The following is a 24,339-nucleotide window of genomic DNA, read 5'->3' as shown; positions in this document are numbered from 1 at the left end:
ATGAAGTAAACTTATGTTATTGTTTTTTTCTAGTACGAATTGATTACCTTATGTATGAAATAAACTCCAAACATCTTTAGTAATAACATAAATTTTGTGTTAACACATAAGGTAGATTAGGTTACACGCATTTCAATATTTTGTTAACATTCGCAGAACCCCTAAGCGATCGTATTAATATCATCCACAAATTGATATGCATGTAATTGATTGTAAATACCGCGATTTGGCCGTGAATAAATAATTAAATAAGTAAAGACGTAATTGATGAATGTTTATAATATATGTGTAAAAATAGTGGAAATTTGTTAAAATTATTTCCTAAATAAATTAATTTTGGGAGTGTAACACAACGTATGTGAGCCAGCTGTTCAACTATTAAAGAACAATTTATGGGCAAATAATGTCACTGCTGCACAAGGTTTATTTTTCTAACACTATTGCTTACTGTTCTCAAAAATACTACTTGCACGTTAATTTAATAGTGAATGTTATAAATAAATTTTGTATATATTATACTAAAAAAGTCTATTTAATTTAATAAGTTTCAATTATATTCAGGAATTGTGTGATTCGTATTTAAGGTTTTAAAAGCTTATATATCTTCTGAAACGTAATGGTCCGTCATTTTATAATATTTTTGGTAACACTTGTATATTTTTCCTTTGTCCAATCACATTATTAAACAAGAACCCGGTTTTGTAGGATCGTTATCAGGGTATTATTTTGGTCGAGAGGATCTCCAATAATCCTCTCAGGATATCATCGGATGTTTTAGACAAAGCTCTTCAAACTACAGTGCTTCGTTGTTGGATTTCCTTGAAAATCACTAAGTAGCATGATTAAACAGTTGGTCCCTAATGAATCTCTTTTTTAATAATTCTAACAATATTTTAAAGAGTGCAGTTGGTAATTATTATTTAAATCTTGTTTTGGAGTAGAACAGATGAATAGATAATTTTAAGATGAATTTCTTCTTTATTCAAAAAGAAAACTGAAACGTGACTTGAAAAGTCTTGTGTTCTATTCGGTTGATGAGTACACTGCGACTGCGCACCGTTGGAGTTGAGGACACAAAATTATATTCCCCAGAGGTTGTGTTAAATATTTAATTCTTTCATGTAAAATGTATAATGTGTTGTAGTTTTCTTCCGTTTCCTTTATTTATTTGTTAAAAGTTAACTTTTATACAGGCCTACACTGTCATTTGATAAAAACTTCTATGAAAATACTACTTCTATGAAACTTCTATAATAGTTTATTTTAAACATTAGAACAACTACGCTAGAAAATATAACAATTGTCAAAAGCAATTAATGAAATAAAGTAAAACGTATCTTTCCAAATAGAGCTGTTTATGTACACCGGTAATATTTTGTGATGAAAAATGACAAACCCTTTTTAAGAAAATAACCGGTAAATGTTTTTAGATATAAAATCAAACCCTCTTCTAGCAACAAAAGTGAGACGCTACAATTTGGCTTTGTTAGCAAGATAACCTGTGATATTCTTTTAGGTACTGTAATAAATAAATAAAAAATGTCTTTATTAAGCGTTTCTCTGGTACACCAGCTTTTCAGAAAAACTTTCGTCACTACGCTAAATATCTTATTCAACAATCAATTATACCTACATAGCAATTTGAAAATTTTTTACATAACAATTCAACCTAACAATTTAGTTAATTGTAATGGTAAATTAGTGAATTAATTTAATTTGATTCAATTCATTGACACCAACTATATATATGATTAACATTTAACTTGTTTACTATTTCAACTTTTTTAACTCCTTGGAAATTTTTAAGTTCTAAAACAACATAATAAATCATTTTTTGTATTATTTCTGATGTTTTATCGAAAAGGCTTGTTCAAAATTTGTAAACGTGAAAATTACAATACTTCAATCGCGTTAAGCTAGAACAATACGTTTATCTTCTGAATGTTGGATGAATCCCACCGAAAAGGTTTCCGTTCAACTCTTTAGAAACTCTATTTTCAGAATGTCTCTCGAATTCTGAATACATTCATTCACCTTATCATGGCTGGATGCCAGCCAAGCTTTAGAATATGTCTTTGTCTGCTCGTACTTGCTTCAACTATTATCTCAGATGCAAGACTTATTTGTAAAAAATTGCTAAAATAATATCCTGCCAAGATTTAAATTTTTCAATAACTTAATTTTAGATTTGAATAAAAATGTGAATTTTGAAATAAATGTGTTCATTCCGATCCCAATCACTGGTAGCTGAAATAATACAATGGACTTTACTTTTTAAATTATCTTAATTGATTTTTTTACTTAAAACAAAAGTCTACATAACTCCTAACTTTTGAAAATATATATCTCCATTATTTATTATTTTCCTCGTTCATCTACTTAAAAATAACAATTATGTACTTTGAAAGGTTATTTTTTTCGCGGGGGGGGGCTTTCCAATTAAACCAACAGCAACAATTTAAGTACACATTGGAGTCACTAAAAGTCCACTAGTGCATTAGGAAAAGTCTGGTGGTTTTATCTTTTGAAGGTTTGTATTGTTTAAGACGATGGATAACTAATATTCAGACCCTCAGTTTTTGTAGAATATCATCTGTTGAATAAATCCTCTCACTAAAATTGAATGTCAAAGGTTTGTCCGAATAAGTAAATGTGTAGTCATACATTACCTACTTAAACAATCGTGTTGGCCTTGAAGCTCAAATACTCTTTTTATTTCTCGAGTTGTCAGTTTTAGATTTAAAGTAATTTTAAAATATGTTTTAACTCAAAAGTGTACTTTTTTGTATTCCCCCCGGGATTGTATAATATAAAAAAAAAAACAATCATATAAACAAGAATTATTTAAATTAAAACCACTATTTTCAAAATGTATTGTAAAAACAGTTCACATAAACTATATTAAATGCAAAAAGTTTATTAAATTGATGAACAAATCCAACATAATAGATTCAAAACTCAAAGCGTGTTTGGAGCTACCACACTACCGCTATTTTAACCGTTGTATTGCAGCAATTATATTCGCCTTTCAACAATATAATAACCACATCAAAACATGCATCGTGTATTCTACTACCTATGTAATACGCAATATGATATTGCAATACGAATATTACAATACATCAGAGAGATAAACTGGAAACAGAAGTTACCGTGACGTCAGAGAATATTTAAAGGATGTGGTAGTGGATTTATGAAGTCTCAGAATCCGAGGTGGAGATACAGTATGTTATTGTGTAGAATTGTTTCAAATAACGCTTTTTAATGCATCTTTTTTAAATTTGTATGCAAGATTAGTACTTAGCAAAGTACTTACATTTTGTTTTGTTTAATACCACTGTTAATTCAACTATCAATAAATTCATTTATTGATTTTTCAATTCTCACTCTTGTTCAAATTCAAATTCAAATTCAAATATTTATTTGTGATCATACAAAATCTTGGCCTCGCCAAGTTTGCAAAACTTGTCGGCGAGGTCCAATTGATTCACAAAAATTTAACAAACAAAATTTACATTTTTTTCTTTTTTCTTTTTAACAAATATAAATATTTCTAGCGCTACTAATTCCATGGCGGTTTGTGGCAGGCACCTATCTAAGTTGTACATAATAATGGCAGCAGAAATGTAAAACTTGTATATTTTTAATTTATTGTTAATTAGTTTCAAGAATTTAAATGTTTTAACTGCCGTAAATGTGTCTACCAGCACAATACCCTTATTCGGACATAAACTTGACATTCCCTATGTTAGACTGGAGAAATCCAAGAAAAGCTATGAAATAGTGGGCATGAAATGTATTGATAAGATTCCTACATTTATGTTTTCACTCCCATATAATTCTTTTAAACAGCAAGTGTTCCAATGGCTAGCTGTTAATCCTTTTTACGAACTCAAAGATTTTGTAGACCTTCCTTTGTCAAAGTTATGCTTTTGGTTGCCTAACTATTGTGCCTTCACCTAATGCCTTGTAGTACAACCTGTCTAATTTTTTAATGTTTCCTGAATTTCAAATAGTTATCTTTACTTCTTGATGGTGATAAACTCTGTGATATTAGTTTTAGACCTATTTATTAACTTAAAATGCAATTATTTTCTTCGTAGACTTCAAAGTACACTCTGTAACATCCTTCTGAATTTTACAACTGCTCTGTATGAAAATGTTTGACTCTTCCAATACATTGGAATATGTCTACTGGAAATAAACATGTCTTATGTCTTATGTTATCATTGTCGGCTTTTAGGGGCAAATAAGTTATAAAATATAGAGATAGTCAAATACAGTTTCACCAAATTATTTCCTTTTTCGTTTGTTTTGTAGGCCTTTAGTTATAATTTCACTAAAATATTAAGTTCGTAACTGTATACAATACTTTTCCAAATTGACAATACTTTATACTATTCTTTAATCCATCTATATACTTAATACAGTAAACGTTTTCTCCAAAACATCCCTTTACCAGAACTCTCTTCTTTTTTTTATGGTAGCATTATTATTTATCTAATTACTGTCTTAAGAAAATATAATTTTTGAAAGGTGGTGAAAGGTGGTTTTGAAGGGGGTATTGCATTGGATTTTTTTATGGAAACAAGTTTTGAATCCTATTAAGATGTGCGATTTGCCCACAGTTCGCCACATACTGTTTATTATTTGTTTTGATACCAATCGGCTTATTTATATAACATCACTACATACAACAAACAATGATAAATATTAAATGTGTGAACTGTTTGAGGAAAAGTAAAAATTCATGATAACTATTGAGGAAACCTCGCAAAAACCTTCGTAAAACCTTGAGAGAAGCTTATTGTAGACGAATAAGAAGAGTTAAATGGAAGATTATTTTCTTCCAATCTTATCAGGGAGCTTAGTATTTTGTTCATAATTAAAGTTTTTATTTTATCAAAACTCTTGAAAGTTAACTTAAGCCTCAAACTTTTGTTACTTCTCAGCTCTAAGATTTGACAAACATAAGTTCATCCCTCACTCAGTTTTATTTGTTTTATGATTAAAACGTGTATTTCGCTTTTACATAAGAGAAAAACTTTTGAAATTGATTTTCAAAATGGTAGGTAATAAACCTAAAATTACATTTCAGTAACACTTACGTTTTGATTGGAAGTAGTTTTATCACTGGCTCATTGGTTAGTTTTAATTATCCCACGTTCACTTTAAAATAATCTCTAGCAGTCTAGATATTTTTTTGGAAACTTTAGTATCATAAACCACGACAAAACAGTGTGGTAGACCCTAAACATCAGAGAGGCGCCCGCATAGTTGCATTTTGAGCATTACCGGAAACTAATTTTTTATCTCAATTAAAAATACGATTTTATATTTTAGACGCAACAAATATATTGTTTGCCATTTTTATTATGTAATTGGTTTGTTTTGTTGTATAGAAAGTTCCTAACTTTTTTTATTCCACAAAAAGTTTGAATACGTTTTGGACGTTACACTTTTAGAATGCATTGTTATTATATTATAATTATATAATTATAAAAACATTGACCTCTCTATTTTATATCAACTCTGCTAACTTATTGAGTACATTAATCTTTTTTGCTATTTTCTTTTAAATTTGTAATGCTCATTTTATTATGTATACCCCAATAATTCACCTTCACAATTAATCTAACCCTTTTTGGATTTTGTTTATCATAAATTTTGTTTCAACTGGTAAGGAAAGTATAAAAATAATAGTAAAGCTACGGTACGTCTAGTACACTTAAACCGTTAATTTACAAGACGGTAATAAATGCATTAAAAGATGGTAAGTGGTGATCGAATTCGATTGGACACTCCAATTATCATCAGACCCGATGGGTGAATATATAATATTATCTTGTATATATATTTACCGTATTATGAGTTAAGATTATAAGTACAAGTTTTACGTGTAATTAGAAACAATTCCATTTTTTATTTACTTTCCGTAAATGTAATAACACGTACAATGTGGACCAAGAAACTATTTTAGCATGGATAAAACTTGTATAAAGTCTTAGAAGTTCGTTCTTAAAATTTTATTATTTTCTGTTCAACTCTGAAAGATTTTCACTGAGTCAATTTTATCTTTAATCCAATCAGAATCCCTCCGCAAACGTGACATTTCGGAGAAAAATCTTTTTTCTCAGCCGCTATCTTAATTACATGGCAGTCAAAGTCACAAGTTCCGTAATTCTTCTCGTGGATTTAGGCCGGTTACTTCGTTTTATTTTTGACTGTCAACTCGTTAACCCTTACAGGTTGGCAAAATAGAATCATCGAATTAATACCGTCAAAATGTTATCGTCCGTTAGAAAATTCTGGTTTTTACTGCCTCCTTTATGTACCAAAAGCCTTTTGTGTTTGGTTGGATTCGAACCATAGATTTCATGGCAGAAGCGCCATACTTTTAGCACTCGTTCATCATAGAGGGTGGTTATATACTAAATGTTAACGATGAGATTTAATGGTTTGGACACAAAATATAATAAGGCTGTTTGTTAAAAACCCACTCGTACAGTAAAATATGTTATTTTGTGTTACTGAAACTCACGTGCTAGTTTTTTATTGCAGTATTATTTTTTCCTAGCCTACTATTGGTATATAGTCTACACTAAGTGTAGAGGTGTATCTAAAAGAAATGAACAGCCTAATGCTAATGTTAAATGATATATTGGAGACTAAGATACAAATAGTTACAAAACCTTTTATTGAGCGGAGCGAGCGGAGCGAGCGAAGCTCTTTGGGATCGACTTCAATGCAAACAATATAACACCATCACTCAATAACGGCTGAACACATTTCAGCCAAACTTAACAAGACTACTTAGACTAATAATGAGATGGTTTGTAAACAAACAAATTTCAATTAGATAATGCTAATGCAATTTAAAACGAACTTAAAATTTCAAATTTTTAACATTAGGCTTATGGGACTAAAATAGTTATGACAGTTTTTTTGTTTACAAGAAAAATGTAAACAAGAGAATCATAAGGTATTTCTGAACTTTCTATACTTTTCTTTTAAACGTTTTTAAACCATTCCTATAATTTTAATAAACAAGAAAATGCCGTTAAAACATTTTTTAAGGCGCGGAATTCACTGAAAATCGAGAAATTATACGGAACTACTTTCTCAATGCGCGGAGCATAAACAAGGAGCGGAGGGATACGGACCGGTGACTACTTTCTTGGGAACCTATTTGTGTTGCCAGCTGATTAGAAACAGCCAATGTTAGAAATCAGGATTTAATAAGCGATATATCGAACCGCATCGAAATCGGTATTTAATCCGATAATACCTCATAGGTTATATTAAGTTGAATTACATCGACGGTACAGTAAGTTATTACACTTATTGATAAAACGCAGATTGAACACTGATCTAATTTAGGCAGGTGGGGAGCTAGGTCGGGGTTTATGAGTATTCGTGACTACATTAAGTGTTTTGAAGTAAGGTTAGATTAGGAAGGTAAAGTGTAGGTTATAGGTAGGTGATCGGGTTGTTTATTTGTGTTGCACCATATAATTTTTATCTTTTGGAATGGAATAGTTGGTTAAGGTTAAACGGGGAAACGATTTCAAAAATGCTTGCATATGGTCTTAACTTAACAAACCATCTACAGTATTCTAGCTTTGACTTTATATAAAGTCAATGATTCTAGCAAATTATTACATACTGACCAAAAGAAAAGAGAACATTTGGTTTTGTATCTTTGACCATAGCAAAACTAACATATAATTTATGGAATGTGAAAAGTTGTATATCATTATATACTATTCTGTAATATTAATAATTGTTCGGCAAATCCTCATTTTAATGGCTCGGCTGAAAATGGAATCTGCATTTTGTGAAACAGTTATTTGGTAACAATTCAGTCATTTCAAATGTTGATAAAATTTCCTTTCTCTTTTTTATACTTTAATGCCCTTTTTGGATGTTAATATCAGATTCCAACTACTGTAATATTTTCCTGGTCAAAACTACCTTACACTTCTCGAAGAGGTAAATTTGAATTATTATAATTTTAATCTTTAAAACCAGCATTAGTAAATAAATCTATTGACCTTTTTGCATTTAGTTACTTATACAAATATCAAATCACGTTTGTTCCGCTCAACTGGCTTTCACCTCTCTGAAAGCAACCCTAGTTTATTTTGTACCCTCTAGTTGTACAATATAAATAACGTGTTAATACTAAGATATGATATTAATATTGAGAGGAAATGTTAACATCCACACAAAAACATGTACTAAAATAGTCTTATGCGAATATAACACGAATGTTTTAAGTAAAATCAGAATAGAATAAAATAATATTTTGTCTGTGTTGGGGACAGATAACTTGGGACAGTTATAATATGCTGAAAGAATACACTGCTGAGGTGACAGACGCTCTCTCAAACGCACATTATTCACCTTATCGGAGTTGGAAGTGGATCAGGCATTTTCACAGATTTAAGGCTTCCATTCGCCAACATATGTCAAGACTCACCATCCGGGCTCTGAAAGAGTTTGTTATACTGCATTCCATTTATTTCAGTCTAAATTGAAAACCCTTCAAAGTCCTTCATAAACTTGTTCAGCCTCTGATTCTTGATTTAAATGTAGATCCTACGCCTACATTTTGTAATACCTGTTTACGGGCTTATGTAAATTTCCTTCAATAACATAATCATCTTGTTTGTGATCTTCCGTTTTCAATTACTGTAATCCAAAAACAAACAACATAGAGGAATACTTCCATTTACATTAGAGATGTAGTTTTATTTCTAGAACCATAGGCATTTATCTTTTTAAATGATAATTGTTCCATTGTTACGAGTAATTTGAAATTTAAATTGTGTTTTTTACCGACCTCTAGCTAACTGGTCTGGCTTTTAATTAATTCATGTTATTTTTTTAATAGTTGTATAATATGAGGTCATGGAGAGTCCACACATACACAGGACAAACCACAAACACAATACAAAGTCAAACATTTTAAAAGACATGAGCTTTATGAAATGAAATTATAAGTTCCATAATGTACAATTTTTGAACATTGAACAATCAATCATACATGCACACGAAACAATGGTTAAGACATGAACTGCAACTTGTATACTTTCCTGTAAATTAAAGCTTTTTTTATATTGATCACTTTTGGATGAAAAAAAGAAGGTAGACCAAATTAGCACTTTAAAACTTTCAAAGTTCATTCTATGTAAATAGTTCGTTTAAATCTGAGAATTTATCTTAAATTTTAATTTTAAAAGCTTTTTTTTGCACAAGTGAATACTTTCAAGGTGTGTCCCTGGTGGATTCTCCATGTAGACTCATTAGTGTGTTCACACAGTGGTGAGTGCGTTATCAGTGGTTTGCAGATAGCATGAGGTCGTGTCCTTGGAGAGGTGGATGTCCTCAGGAAACATCTCACAGGATGCAGGACATGTCTCGTCCTCACGAAACTTGAGTGTATACGTCAGCGATGTCTTTGCACGTACCAACAAAGGATTTCTGTAGATTCAATGTCATTTTGAGTTTATTATTGTTTATGATATTGCAAAATGAGTCCATATGTGCCATGTAGGCCGTTTAGAAAATTTTGAATTTTAAATAGAATAATTAACCAGGACAAACCTTACTGAACACTGATCGTCTTTCACTATGTACAGGGTCGTCATAGTGTTTCAGAACCCAGCTTATCAACCTAACATTACATTTAAGATTAATGTCCAACTCCTATCGGGCCGTCCCCCTGATGAGGTAGCGTATCACTGAATAATATTTATAATGGGTTTTACGACCAGTGACTTTATTCCAAGTTTGGTAGCCTTATATTTATTGTAATTTTACATATTTATCCATCCTGGTACTTCCTTGTCAACCTGTATACAATACTTCAAAGTAAATAGCTTAAAGTTGTACGCCACTTAAGGGTATTTTCATAATCATTCAATGGACAGAAAATGGAAGCCACATTATAGATTTATATGCATTCTTGAAATTATTTAGGTTCCTCTTAAATCCTATGTTTGGGTATTGTTTGTTATCATACATGTGACTAAGATAAACCAAATAACAAAACTTATTTGTAACATAATACCTTATTCTATTCACATTCCAACTTGACAAACAGATTTTACGCTTCTTAACTATGTAGGACAGGACATGTCAAGTTGATATATAAAAAAACATACAAAACTGCAATTCTAGTTGACACATGGCACACAAACTCTCATCTAAATAACTTTGCATCGCAGGAATTTAAAAAGCTGTGTTTGTTTTTGTCAGACAAACACTGTGATATCACGAAAGTTTCTCTGGAAACTGTCATCGCTGCAGCGTCGTAGTGCTCTGAAAATATTTAACACCCATTTGGTTCTAAGTTGCTGTAGTGACGTTTTGTAATGAGATCTTACGATTGTATATGGGATGGTTTGAGTAGTGATGTGCGAGTGTCCTAAAAGGATACTTTTAGTTCCTGACGGAAATCTTAATTCTTGAGGAAGGTAAGAAGAGATATAAGATTAATCATAACTTTTGAATCAGGCATTCTTGGATCTATAACTAGGTGTACTAAATTTATATCTTTTGCTAGTTGTGATTTTTCTCCAGTATAAGCTGTTATACAGACAAGTTCTTGTAATTTGTTTTATTGCACAAACTAATTTCTGGTAAAAGGCAGATAAACTATTTGCAATCGTTAAAAGGTCAATTGATGATTAATTATTATTGATGATAAGATGATATCAGAGGACACTTTTTTCGAATGTGTGTGTAACAAAACCCCTACTACAAAATAAGTGTACACGTATAAAGATGGATAGTGTAAACTGTGATTTAAATAAAGTAAAGAATACAGACTCTTTAATTCAAGCTGATTAATTAAGTGCCATTAAAGTGTTTTTTTTTTTTTTTTTTTTTTTTTTTTAATTTCAATACTTAATTTAATAAGTTTCTAAGTTCAATTCGTTTGTTGTTAACTAGGCTAACTACCTTTAATCTATGTATATTTGTAAAAACTACGCCTGTGAATTTATTTCCTAATCTACAATATTGATCTCCTAACAGTAGGGTCTATCATTTTTTCAAACATTCCCCATCAAAAAAATAAATTGATCTATAAACATCATCAATACACTAAATAATGTAGTATCAGGGCATGTCTACTAGATAATCGTGTTGTAGATTAATTACAATAATTTGTCGGTGAACTGCGCATTCAACATGTACAAGCCGGTAATATAGATAATTTATTGTATATAACTTGTATCAATATTCTGATTGAGATGAAATTGACCTCCTGAGTTGATCAAGAGCTTTGAAACTTAAGTGACCTTCAATCATAAGACGTAGTAGCCTCTTTGTGGTAACCTTCAGTTATGATGATGTCCTGAATAAACTAAACTTGGCGACCTTAAGTTTACCGTTGCGAACACTTTCATCAAACATTCAGTGACGCAATGCTGATTACTTTTTAAGTCGTGCAATTTGTTGCTCATCAGAAATTAACTGTGAAATGATTCAGTAGTGTTCGCATCTCTTGAAACTCCTTGAAATAAATCTACTGACTGAGAGGAAAATCTATTTTAATATGTTTAACTGCTATTATTATACGTAACCTTCACAAACTAGTGACGTCCGATTCCCTCCCCCTATACCATAGTATATGGAGAAAGTATTGTTTTCGTCAAAATTTTCGAGTTTGAGTTTTGAGTGGATATATTCGTTTTGGGTCCCCCTGGACCCAAAAAAAGTGGTTTTCAAAGTGATGTCTGTGTGTGTGTGTGTGTGTGTGTCTGTGTGTCTGGATGTGTACAGAGCTAGAGACTACACCTGTGGTCTGATTTCGATGAAATTCGGTATGTAGGTTCTAATCCATGGTATCTCCAGGTGTTTTTTTCATTTTTTTTAAATTTAGATTTTTAATGGGGATTTTCCCATAAAAACCCATAAAAACCCGGAAAAATTGGATTTTCTCAAAAATGGCCCGAACGATTTTGATAAAGATTTAGTATGTTGTAGCCATTTAAATTCTGAATAAAATGGTACAAATCCCATTTCTGTAAAAATTACGGTTCGAAAGTTATGGTCAAATATGTTATTTTCCCATAAAAACCCCATAAAATAAAGAAAAATTGGATTTTAGAAAAAAATCCGGTTTTGATTTATCATAGTATGTTATGATCCTTACAATTTTGATAGTTTTTATTATTTTTTTTATTTTTATTTTTAATGGGGATTTCCCCATAAAACCCCATAAAATAACGGAAAAATAGGATTTTCCCAAAAATGGCCCGAACGATTTTGATAAAAATTTAGTATGTTATAGTCCTTTATATTCGGAACAAAATGGTACAAATCCCATCTCTGTAAAAATTACGGTTCAAAAGTTATTGTAAATTATGTCATTTTCCCATAAAACCCCCATAAAATAACAGAAAAATTGGATTTTCCCAAAAATGGCCCGAACGATTTTGATAAAATTTAGTATGTTATAGTCCTTTAAATTCTGAACAAAATTTTACAAATCCCATTTCCGTATATTTACTCTCACCGCTTACACATGATAAAGGTTGTTGACAAACTTATGGGAGAAAGTATGTGTCAGAATGCTGATACCATTTATTTGTTTTACAGCCAAAGACTTAAAAATCTGTTTAAACTGTGGTTGTTGAAATTTTCATTTTTTTATAATAAATTTTATATAGTAATAAATTTATAAAGGACTCCGGTCTTTGATATTGAATTTTTAATATCTTGGTTTTTTTGGAACTACAGTATTTCATTCAAATATGAACATATGTTTTCACTAGTCCCACTTTATACGTACTTTCACTATGAAATGGCCTTTTGGGCTCACGTCAAAACCTTTATTGGGCAACGTCTTGATATAAGGTATCCAATGAGTATATGGAGGTTTGTCTATTCCTGCTGTGATCATTGGGATTTAGATCAATAGCCTTGACTTAAGCAACTGCCACAACGCTGTATACAGTATTTCTTCTCACTTCATTCTTCGTCCACCCTGTGCGTATTCAGAATACTCACACAAGGTAAACCGCTGTCATATTTATGTTTATTTTTGTGTATGCACACCATTGGCATTCTTTACGTTTTCTGTAAGGGAACTGTCCCAACCTGCTCTCGTTGCTGCCTAACGTCGAACCTTTGTTAGAAAGCACCGTTAATTAAATGCCCAATTACAAACGACATCTTGGTCCAGGAATCGATCACTGGAATCGAACCAGTATGTTTCAGAGACGAAGGTGAGCCCTACGACCAATCATCGGCTACCAAGACTAACAATCTTAGGGTAAAGTGATTGATTGAGTAATTCTTTTCCTTCGATGGCACAGCTGTTAGTCTGCTCTGCAAGAATATCTTCCACCAAATGCCTCATATCCACTATCTTTAGTTCGGTTTGCTCATCACCTCCGCTTCTAGCTAGTTCAAAGTGAAATTCTGTTAACCCGTGCCCAGAGCAGAAGCCAGGGTCATCTTGGCGAGAGTGTCCGGAGAAATGGCTATTATCGCTGTCCAAAAGCGAATTTCACTTTCTGAATCGCTTGACAAAAACGGCGCGAATCTCCGGTGAAGCGCGGGCTGCGTAACTCACGACGTGCCTCGAGCCGGTTCTGCGGTGAAAAGCGACATCGGAGACGTGCTGAGGAATACAACGTTAAACACACTCACTTTAACTTTCATCCTTTTGGAAGAGGTTTACAGTTTTGAGTCTTTAAAACGTCGTTTGTAGTTTGCCAAAGACGTGTAGAGAGAATATGGCCATTCATATTATAAAGTACGAAAGATGACAAGCGCACGGTATACTGAATGCTATCTGAAGCGTCTGGGCGCAAAACACACACACAACTTAGAGGTTGGCGCAACTCTGCTCCAACCGAAAAGCATCATGGGCGGAGACATGCTGAGACATAGATCTGATGTATATAGTTATTATGTATACATAGTCTATATACATAAAACATAAATTAATAGTTATTTGTGCAACTAGTGAGAAAAGTGAGCAATTGACTCACTCGAGAGAAATCCTTACTCACGAGCCGTAGGCGAGTGAGGAATGGTTTCTCGAGTGAGGCAATTGTACTTTGAACTCGAGTTGCACATTATACTTTTCCTACAGTTACCATAAAACAAATAAATTGGTGAAGAAACATAACCTATTTTTACACAGAAGTGAACTTTTAATATAACATTTAATGTGAAGTGACAAATACAACAGTACAACAGCTGACCAGCTGATTTACAGCCAGTGCTGCCAACGTATTTCGCGTGCATACGACGTTGCCTGCATGTTACGTGCTCACTATTTCGTGCCTTCACGTTGCAAATCTGGAGTGAGACAAAGTAATTAGAGTGAGACAATGTTAACATTGTCTCACTGATGAGCGAATTGGCCACTTTGCTTTCTCAAATCAGTGAGAGAACATGTACATTGTTAGGTAACTGTAGGAAAACATACTTTTTCTAAAGAGTTTTCAGGCATGTCTCTGTCCTGTATATGTTTTGTGCTTTACATCTAGTATTGATTTATTGTGATTTACCCACTCCCAAACTAAGACGGTAGAAAATAACTGTATGTTAGACATATATGTATGTTAGACATATGTATGTTAGACATAACTACCCAGCTGTACTTGATCATTGGGGCTTTTGATAAATGGTGCTGGCTAAGAACCAGCTGAATTTAGTCAGTTACAAAACCATACGGAGTATGTGTTCAAGTTATTTTCATAGTTTTTCTTTCGTCACTAAATTATAATGTTACGAGTGTATTAGGACGATCGTATAATGTTAGCTTTGGTGAAGGAAAATAAAAATAGCATTTTGAAGATCGAAGACTAACATAATTTACTTCCGGGTCTGTCGATAGTGTATTTCTGTAGATCACTTTACTGTATTCACACAGCATTCCATAGGTTTCAACCACAGATTATTGGAGACTTAATTATCCGCATTGTTAGAGCTGCATTGCAACCATAACCTCAAAATGCAATAGGATGCAATGTTTTGGTTATTGATTATTGAACTCGTTTTTTACGTAGTGTTTATTTTATGATGTGGTGAATAAAATAAACCATTAAAATACCGTCACTGCATTGGCAAAAATGGTTTGTAAGCTCTTGTTTTTTTCTTAATTTCTCGATGCCTTAACTTGAATCTCGATCTAAGCTACACTACCGGTCATGTTTACACAATTTATCTCTTCAAGTACAATTTGTCATGAGCGTGTTTTTATGGCCTAGGCCCAAAGGCCTTGGGGTCGAATCCTGCATATCGCCAAATATTTGATTTTTGTTCAAATACAATCCCGTGACCCTCCAGCCTTATGTAACGTACAAAAGTATCACCATGACTTCTGCAGCTCTACGTTTTGAATTAATACAAAAGTATTTACACTGAATAAATCTATCAGGAAAAAGCTACTTAAAATCATCTAATCACGACTAAAACTAAAACTACAGTTCCAATCAAGTGTGGAAGTTGAAGGGATCGTCTTCAACGACTGTAGTTCGATCCGCAATGGATCGGAAGTGTAGCGTATTTCACCACCTTTGTCTGCTACGAGAGAACTTTAATTGACTTTGGCCCCGACAATGCTGCAAACAGTTGAATATTGAATTTCAACTTTTTGAATCTTAGGCCTACTGTAATACATACCTATTTAAACCCCGTATACTCAGATTCCATATATGACTTTCACATTAACTTTTATCATTGTATACATATTCCCAAATATCGAAATTCTACTTAAACCTTTACTGTGTAATCAGCCTAGGGGAAAACGGAAACTCTACACCATAGCTATTTATCTGATCTCTTAGATGTGTAAAAACAGAACAATTTTACCAATTACATTTCGTGTTACAAGAAATTCCTCCAAACATTGTAACTTTGCCATCTCGTGTGCATTTGTCTGTAAGTGGATACTACTAGACTAGATAAATCGTAATACAAATCGAGATAACTGCTTGAGTAGTAATCGTTGGTAACCGGCAATTTTCTCCAAATAATCAATTGTTTCTAACTTAAAATAGTTACTTTTGTTTTACGGACTTGAATTGAACTTAATACAAACTCCATCAATTGCAGATTTTTCCACTTATAAAAAACAAGATCTACAATTTTAAGTTACCAGAATCATTTGCTTGAGTTAGAAAAACAAATTAATCTTCTGAGAACTCATTTCTGTGCAAAATCTTGTCATGCGTAATTTGAATTATTCATTTTCTGGAGTTTATTTACATGTTTTAATAAATACATAATTTGTTATTCAAATAGGATTTACAGATTTAGGAAAAGGTAGATTTTTGGCAATTCAAATATCGTAAGATTGATGTAAGGTTGCATTTATTTTCTGCCAGAAGTTTGTAACAATCTTGAACATCTTTTTTAAATTAAACATAAAATTATCTGTATACCGTTATACTACTAAACCACACTAAACTAATTATAAATGTTATATATTTACTCTCTTTACTAATTGAATCATTAATTGATTGCTAGTTGCATATACAATAACGTTATGACGTAGGCCAGCTTGAATAGTTAAACAAAGAATAACATTATTTTGTTACCTTACAATAACCTACCTACCTTTGAAATGTGTGCACGCATGTTGACGGTTGATCTAATGTATTTTATTGAATGTGTCATGTCAACGTGTGTTTTTTTTTTTTCAATTTTAAATGTATGACGTATTGTAGAAGAGAATGAACCTGATGATGTGGCAGTTGCCACAAAACATGTAGTTCGACCTGACTAATAAGGATATTGTAAGGTTACCAAAATAATTCTATTAATATACAAACCAACATTTAGAAGTAGGACAATGAACTCTGAGAATTGTATGATAAAGAGCAAAATGTAAAATATACAACATGGCATTCTCAGTTAAGGATTTATAAAGCTTAGTCTGAATTGAAACCGCCTTCACAGGAACTGTAAGATAACTTCTGACAGCCAACTTAACAAACTTAAAATAAATTATATTGTTCACTACATTACAAGAATTGCTAGCTACACAAGACAGTTAACCAAGTCATAGACAATAAGGTCCAAGAAATGACATTAAAATGAAAATTATATTAAATAATTGAACCTCTTATCCACATTTTAGAATTAGGTACACGGCCACTACTAAAATACTTCTTGAATTAAATTCACGGAAGTAAATTTAAATTCACGGTACAATAGATTTTTTTATCGGACACTTGATTGACAATGATTTCCATCATCACGCTAGAATGAAGAATGACAAGGACGAAAATTACGTTCCTACTTTCTATTGGTTACCGGATGTAACACAAAAACTCTTATTTGTTCCTCAACAGTTAAATTGAGTATTCAGTTCATTTTTTACTTGTTTTATTTTAAAGTCTTCTTGTTCATTTAACATTGTTCTGATTGTGTTTCTCCTAAATACTGCGTATTTCGTATGCGAATTATTGAATGAAACTTTGTTTTATTGTATTTTTAAGTATGTTAGAAAATAATTGCTTTTATTTTTGAGCGTTTTTAAATCATTTAGAATCGGTTGATTTTCAAAAACAACATAGCCAAATAGCATGAAAAAATTACAAATTCATTTTCTTGTACATCGCTAATAGAATCATATAGTTCTTTAAATCGTCTATAGAAACCCGTTGATGAACCCACATGCTCACATGTTGAATTTGATTTATTCATAGAAACAATAGATGGATAGATGTTTGCCACAAACCGCCATGGAACCAGTAGTTTTGTATACACTTCTGCACAAAAAAGTATGTAAAGTTTGTTTGTTATTATTTGTGTATTAATTGGCCTTCGCCAACAAGTTTTGTAAACCTGACGAGGCAAGCTGTTGTATTATTAAAATACAATTGAATACTCATCTGTACCACTTGGTTTGAGAATATCGTATTTGATTTCATTTAATCAGCAATGTGGTAGTATAAAACAATCAACGTTATCAAGATACAAAGTACAAGTGAATAAAATCAATCTAAAGTTCATTGACTTTCAATTTTTTTATGTTATTTAATCAATATCCTAATTCAAAAAGCTGAAAAAATTTTCCACGGGGCATGGGGTATTTTAGAATAGAAGGATATAAATTCCTATGATTGCTAGGTCCACGACCTCTCATTGAGTGCTGTTTCAACTCGTCGTTTTTGCGTTACCCAGGAACTAACTAACACATTATATTTACTAACACTAAGTATTTATTTATACATTTTACTACTGGGTTTACAATTCACCATTTTTTTAACCCGCCTTTTCTACTCGACGATGAGCAAGTTCCCTCCAAAGTCAACAGAATGCAGACGAAAGTACCCGCCTGACCGGCTCAGCTATGTGAGAGTGTATGAGACATGGGGAAAGCTCAACATTTCTGATGTCATCCCACTTTCCTCACACTTGTTTCGCAGCAGAATGTTTCGTTCTATAATTGCAAGTCTGGTAGTTTCCAGGTAACTTGCTCCACATGTGTGGATTTGCATACGACATGTGCCCTGGGGTGGTGACCTGTTTCCCGCTGTCTTAGAGGAAGTGATTAAACTTGATGGTTGTAAAATATTTCTCCAATGATTACTTACTCGGTACCATGGAGGTTGAGTGAGGAGTCAAGTAAAAGTTTATATTTGTGAGATGTTTTATGTTTTGTTCGTTACTGATGTTACTGAAGCTTTAACAATGCTATGTACCAATACTCCACAGTACTATTATTCCTTATACATGTTGTATAACTGTTTAGTATAACTACAATTATGTTGGTATGATCTGCTGTACAAAAGTAAACATCGATTAATTCCTATTACCACCAAACGAAGATTTTTATTTTTCTCTTAGACATACGTTTGATTTATATTCCGTAATATAAGTTATTACTTCGTCCAACATGAATTTCCTGTCCAGATTCTGCAAGTAATATCACACACTAGGGGAATAGAAGTTGTAATGTGTAAAGAATTTCAATGAAGTTATTTGTTGGAGTCAATCCGTATACTATTTTTCCTATGTCCGTTCTTAGAGGTTTCATTATTAAATATAAACTGATCAACAATTAACGATAACTAAAAATATACAATATTGATACTAACAATGATAAGTATATTTTTCATCCCATAATACTTAAATTAGAATAACTTTCGTTGAACGAGATTAATAAATCGTACATTTCCATACAAACTGTGCAGTGAAATTGACGATATATCACTTTAAAGGTCAAAATAAACCTTCCATATTTTCGTTCGATTGAACGTTGTTCCTGTGACCTTTACTTAAATAAGCATAGAATGCGACTTTTTATACCCTATATTCTTTGTTGCTACAACATGTTTGTTTTTATAATTTTTGTTACTACAAACAATGTTTTTCCCAGGCAATGTTTATTCATAAAGTATTTTTTCATATAATTTAAATGTGGCCTTCATAAGCTTTTTCCCTCCGTTCATAGTAACTTTAAACTTTTTACCTGAGTATTTGTTTACTTTCCACAAATTCATAAACTTTTCTTACATCTTTGTATTTATACACGTATTTCGAAAGTCTTTGTTCGTTTGATTTCTTCCTAGAGAATTTTTACCAGTAATCTTTCTTCCTCATTCCATTATTACTAGAAACATTCCCCGTTCCTTCATCTGATCATTATTATATTAACCTAGATTAATATAATCAACATTTCAGGGAGGCAATCATGGCGAATAACTTATTTAAATATTCGTTGTTTTATAACACTTGTACCTCAAATCTTTGTTCCTTGATCCACAGTTACTATAACCTGTGTCCCTACAATGTTTCCCCCATCATCTATGATTCCATCTGTAACCTTTCTTCCAATCACCTTTGTTCCTATAACATCTTTGTTCATAAAATATTCATTCCTTCCTCCACCCATATTTATTGTATACTCTCTTTGTTCTTCCATCATCGTGTCTACATCCCTCTTGTTCCAGGCGACCGCTGGCTAGTCTCGTGTCTAGGGGTGCTCTACCTCAGCAAGGGATTGTTCTACAGGGTGGTCCCAGCTGATCAGAGCTTCGCCACGGACCAGTACTGTGGGGTGTTCAGGTTCAGACTCTGGTGGTGTGGGGAGTGGGTGGAAGTGATGGTGGACGACCGTTTACCCACCGTGGCGGGAAAACTAGCCTTCCTCCAGAGTCAACACTCCGACCAGTTCTGGCCCGGACTGCTGGAGAAGGCTTATGCCAAGTGAGTACTCCAGAAGGGATTGTAGGTTTGATTATATCAATAAGATGCGTTTACATAAATATCTAGTTGTATCCGAAAGGTTGTACATTATCTTTTTCATTGATTAGTCTTGACTACACGTAGACGGAAATCATGAACAATCAAACCATCATTTAGAACTGTACCCACTCCCACTATCTTGATCACCTTTTTAGGACGACACACCTCATGCGCGCAAGTGTTGTATGCAAGAGAAATTTGTTACTGACTAAGATTAGGATGTTCTATAGTTGGAACCATTTATTGAAAGTCTGTATTTTAAGGACGGTTAAACTTCAGTTAAACTATTATAGCTAATGCCTAAGGTGAAACATATGTCACATAGTCAACATAGATATTGTATAAAGTGAAGCAAAAGGTAATTAAAATTGCTTTCTCATAATCCTATGTAATTGTGTTTATATAAATAAATCAACATACCAATAATGAATAGTGACGTAATGTTGTTGAAAGTTTTGAAATCCAGATGCTTCCATAGTCACAGAGAGGGTAATTTGTAAATATTTGTTAAACAACCTTGATTTCAAACATGTTGAAATACGCAATATGGGTTTTAGCTTTTATAAATCCCCTCTCGCCAATACAAGTGAGTATGTGTAACTTATGTGTTAAACACATATCAGCAGAGGTTATTTTGGTAATTTATATGCTTATTAATTAATCTGCTTGCCGTTTCAGATTTCTGTGACATAATTTGTTCCATATAACATACAATTATTATGAGGTCTCTATATTTACGTGAAAATAAACACTAGCATCCACTGGCGGAAACGTTTGAGTTCCCCAAAGGACTGAGCTGGCGCAATTGGTTCCCATGGGAAATTACATCAAGTTCTTTAGAACTGAAGTTTCAAACATGCTTTAATTAATTTTCATATTGACAAACAACTCCTTGTATTTGATCAGCTATAAATAGACAGCATCGAGGATCAAATGTGATTTAATTACTTTTAATTTTGTAACAGAAATTGGAAGCTAAAATCAGCCAAAGTACAAGATATAGGTACAATAGTGAGTTTATACGAAAACAATTTTGGATTAGAATCATCTACGAAATGTTTCTGTAAAATGAGTATTTATCTTGTAAACTTTCAACAACTATGGTATATGTTTAACCCTAGACTAACCCACACAAGTAGACTTGTCCCATTGTAAATTGTGAAGCTGATTTTTCGTGTATATTTCATGTCTGGTGACACTGATCGCTGGTGTCGACAAAATTTATATTTTATCCGTGTATGTTTGTTATGTAATTGGTTTATTTCTTTTTAAACCTAGCATTTCAACAAAAAACAAATTTTAATATAATAAAATTATTTGGAAAATATATTTTTTATTTCCACCTAGCCAGACATATTTTTCAGAAGGTAATAAAAGTAGTATCGTTGATGCTTCAGACATCGCGCTCTGTTGATTCAGATATTAAATATAAGTCTCGACTACTCGACAGTTGTCCTCTTCCTTCTCAACGTTAAATATTTGAAAGCTTTTTAATACGTTTTACTTTGTTGATTGAAATAAGTATAATCTTTTAAATAAACGTTTGTTCAATTATAATATTAATTAACTGACTGATTGATACTAAAATGTTTTAATACAATCAAACATTACATTTTAAAACTACGGGAACCCAAAGACACAAATGTAAATTTTTTATTCCATTACAAGATCCTCAAAATGTAACCAGTGTACCAAAAACAATAATTGTAACTCGTGTTGGAAATATAAAAAACCTACAAAAAGATTCAATCTGTAAATCAATAAGATAGCTACGTATTTTTTGATCGTAATGTTTAATGTGAATGTAAGGTTAATGAACGCAGTGAGATGAACCGTCTAGCATTGTTGCTAAAATCAGCTGATTTTTCAATCATTGTCGACTCGTGTTGACATTTTAATATGAAGTATTTTTGTAAATCCGTGTGAATGTGTATGTGTACGGTTTAATTGAGACCAACAACGCCTCGTCTGTTTTACTATGCAAAGGCCACATTTTCCCATTTGTGCTAACGTGCGTTAAATTGCTGGGCGCGAGGATTGCAGAATAATAACTAGTCAAATAATCGGTTGTGATCGTGTCTGCCGCAATATTAATGGATAATCGATTTTGTAAATTCTCTTTGGAAATCAAACTATTAAAAATGTTTTAGGCATTTCAATACCTAAGCAGACAAATGAGCAACTCCTGCAAAGTCGCAAAAATGTGGTTTACTATTTTATCCTCACAGCGAAGTGTAGAGTTTATCAATTTAGTGTACTCTTATATGAGTATTATTGATGAAAAATAAATGTGTGAACAAAGTAGATACTTCCTTTTGAAATTATCATGGTGTGTTAAATTAAAGTGATAACTATTCCTTGTAGCGTTTAATAATATTTCTATTTCTAATATCGTACTCAAAAATACAACTGTATAACTTGTCGGTTGATTATGGTTTATCGAGATTTTACAATATGCCCTCTAGCTAAATTACTAACACACAGAATCAGCCACCTACTGATACGTTCTCCCATTAGCTTGTCATCAACCTTATCATGGGTAAGCGGTGGGAGTTAACTGTAACATTTTATGGGGGAAATTGCAAAATTTTCAATGACTTTTTTCTACAACACTGGGGTTGTACTATATCGTTTGGAGTTAAAAGTTAAAAGAGCTGTATACTAAATTATAAATAATATCGTTTGGGCTGGGTGTTTTTTAATCCGTTTTCCGTTATTGTATGTGTGGCAAGGGAATATCACTACATATTAAATTTACTAAAAGAAAATTCTAAAAGAAATTAACTTAAATATAATACTAAAAAAAGTTATTGAACACATTACACTTTTTTACTTTCCAAGAACGCTATTGGGATCGGAAAAGTTACTTTTTCAATTTGAAAAGATATTAATACATAATCAAGTATCCAAATTGAAGATTTTTATCAACTTTGGCAGTTTATTCTTGAATCAAAATTTTCCTTCTCGGCTTATAATTTTTAAGGGTCAGTTAATTAAGAGGAGTCTACAAGTCTGAAACGAATACTCTGTAGAAATAAAAACTTTGTAAGTGGTGTAACTGTTTCCGAGAAACCGATAATCTCTAAGGCCGGGGCCACACGTGGCGGATTGTCCGCGCGGCTTATGATCGTACGATCATAAGCCGCGCGATGATGTCCCGGCCACACGGAGCGGATGAACCGCTTCCGGTTGAGGTTTCCCAGCCTACATACTGAGATTCTAACATGGTTTAATTCACTCGTTCTCGTTGTAGTCATGGAAGAAACACGTATGTTAGTTTGTGCATTAGAAGCGTGTGGTGAGCTAGAGCCTAAGGCAAACCGAAATCATTGGGTCCATCATTTCATAACCGATAAACCATTTGTGCTCCAAACCTTTTACGAGCACATGCGAAACCATGGTTCGGACTTTTTTTTGTTACTATCGCATGTAGATAGCATAGTTTGACGAGCTACTTCAATTGCTTTGACCGCATATAACTAAGGAAGATATACTCATGAGAAATGTACAACATGAGAAATCCCACATTGTCTTTAACAAGTTCTATTGATTTGTCTGTATCAAACATTTTACACCTATAAACCGAACCGCACAAGCACAAACTAAAAAAAAAAAAAAAAAAAAACAACTAAAAATGCTTGAAAATGAGCTCCAACCGCGCGGACAATCCGCATCGTGTGGCCACTCTCATAAGACTACGTGTGTCATCCCCTCCAACGCGGCTTATGATCGCGCGGACAATCCGCGACATGGCGCGGACAATCCGCCCAGGCGGCTTAGGATCGCCCCGTGTGGCCACTCTCATTTGATTCAATGTGTTGTCGGACCACGCGGATGATCCGCGTCGTGTGGCCCCGGCCTAAGTCAGTTTTCAAATGGTAGGAATTCCGAATATTCGCAGATCTAGGCCAGGATAGGCACGGAGGTGGGTGGGGCCACAACAGGTGACGGGCGAGCACAAAGAAGACACGACTAAGAATGCGGAGGCAAACTGCCAGAGGCTGATAGAAACCACGTGACCTCTATATGGGGAAAGTGACCCGACATTGAACTTGCCCCAGGGTCAAAGGTCATATGAATGGCAAGTGGGTGGAGGTGGAGGAAGGAGAT

General features: G+C 33.0%; 1 protein-coding gene across 1 annotated transcript in view; it reads left to right on the top strand.

Moving 5' to 3' along the window:
• LOC129004823 (calpain-C-like) overlaps positions 1–24,339 on the top strand; it is an 82,860-nt gene that overhangs the window by 37,125 nt on the left and 21,396 nt on the right. Inside the window, exon 4 of the mRNA XM_054433468.1 lies at positions 19,935–20,190. Coding sequence (XP_054289443.1) covers positions 19,935–20,190 — 256 coding nt within the window. The remainder of the gene's footprint in view (positions 1–19,934; positions 20,191–24,339) is intronic.

The sequence above is a fragment of the Macrosteles quadrilineatus genome, unplaced genomic scaffold (assembly GCF_028750875.1).
Source record: "Macrosteles quadrilineatus isolate MER2022 unplaced genomic scaffold, UCM_ALF_1.0 Scaffold_11__1_contigs__length_5352618, whole genome shotgun sequence".
NCBI lineage: Eukaryota > Metazoa > Arthropoda > Insecta > Hemiptera > Cicadellidae > Macrosteles > Macrosteles quadrilineatus.
Note: the sequence above shows the minus strand (reverse complement) of the source record. Positions and strands in the feature narration are given on the sequence as shown.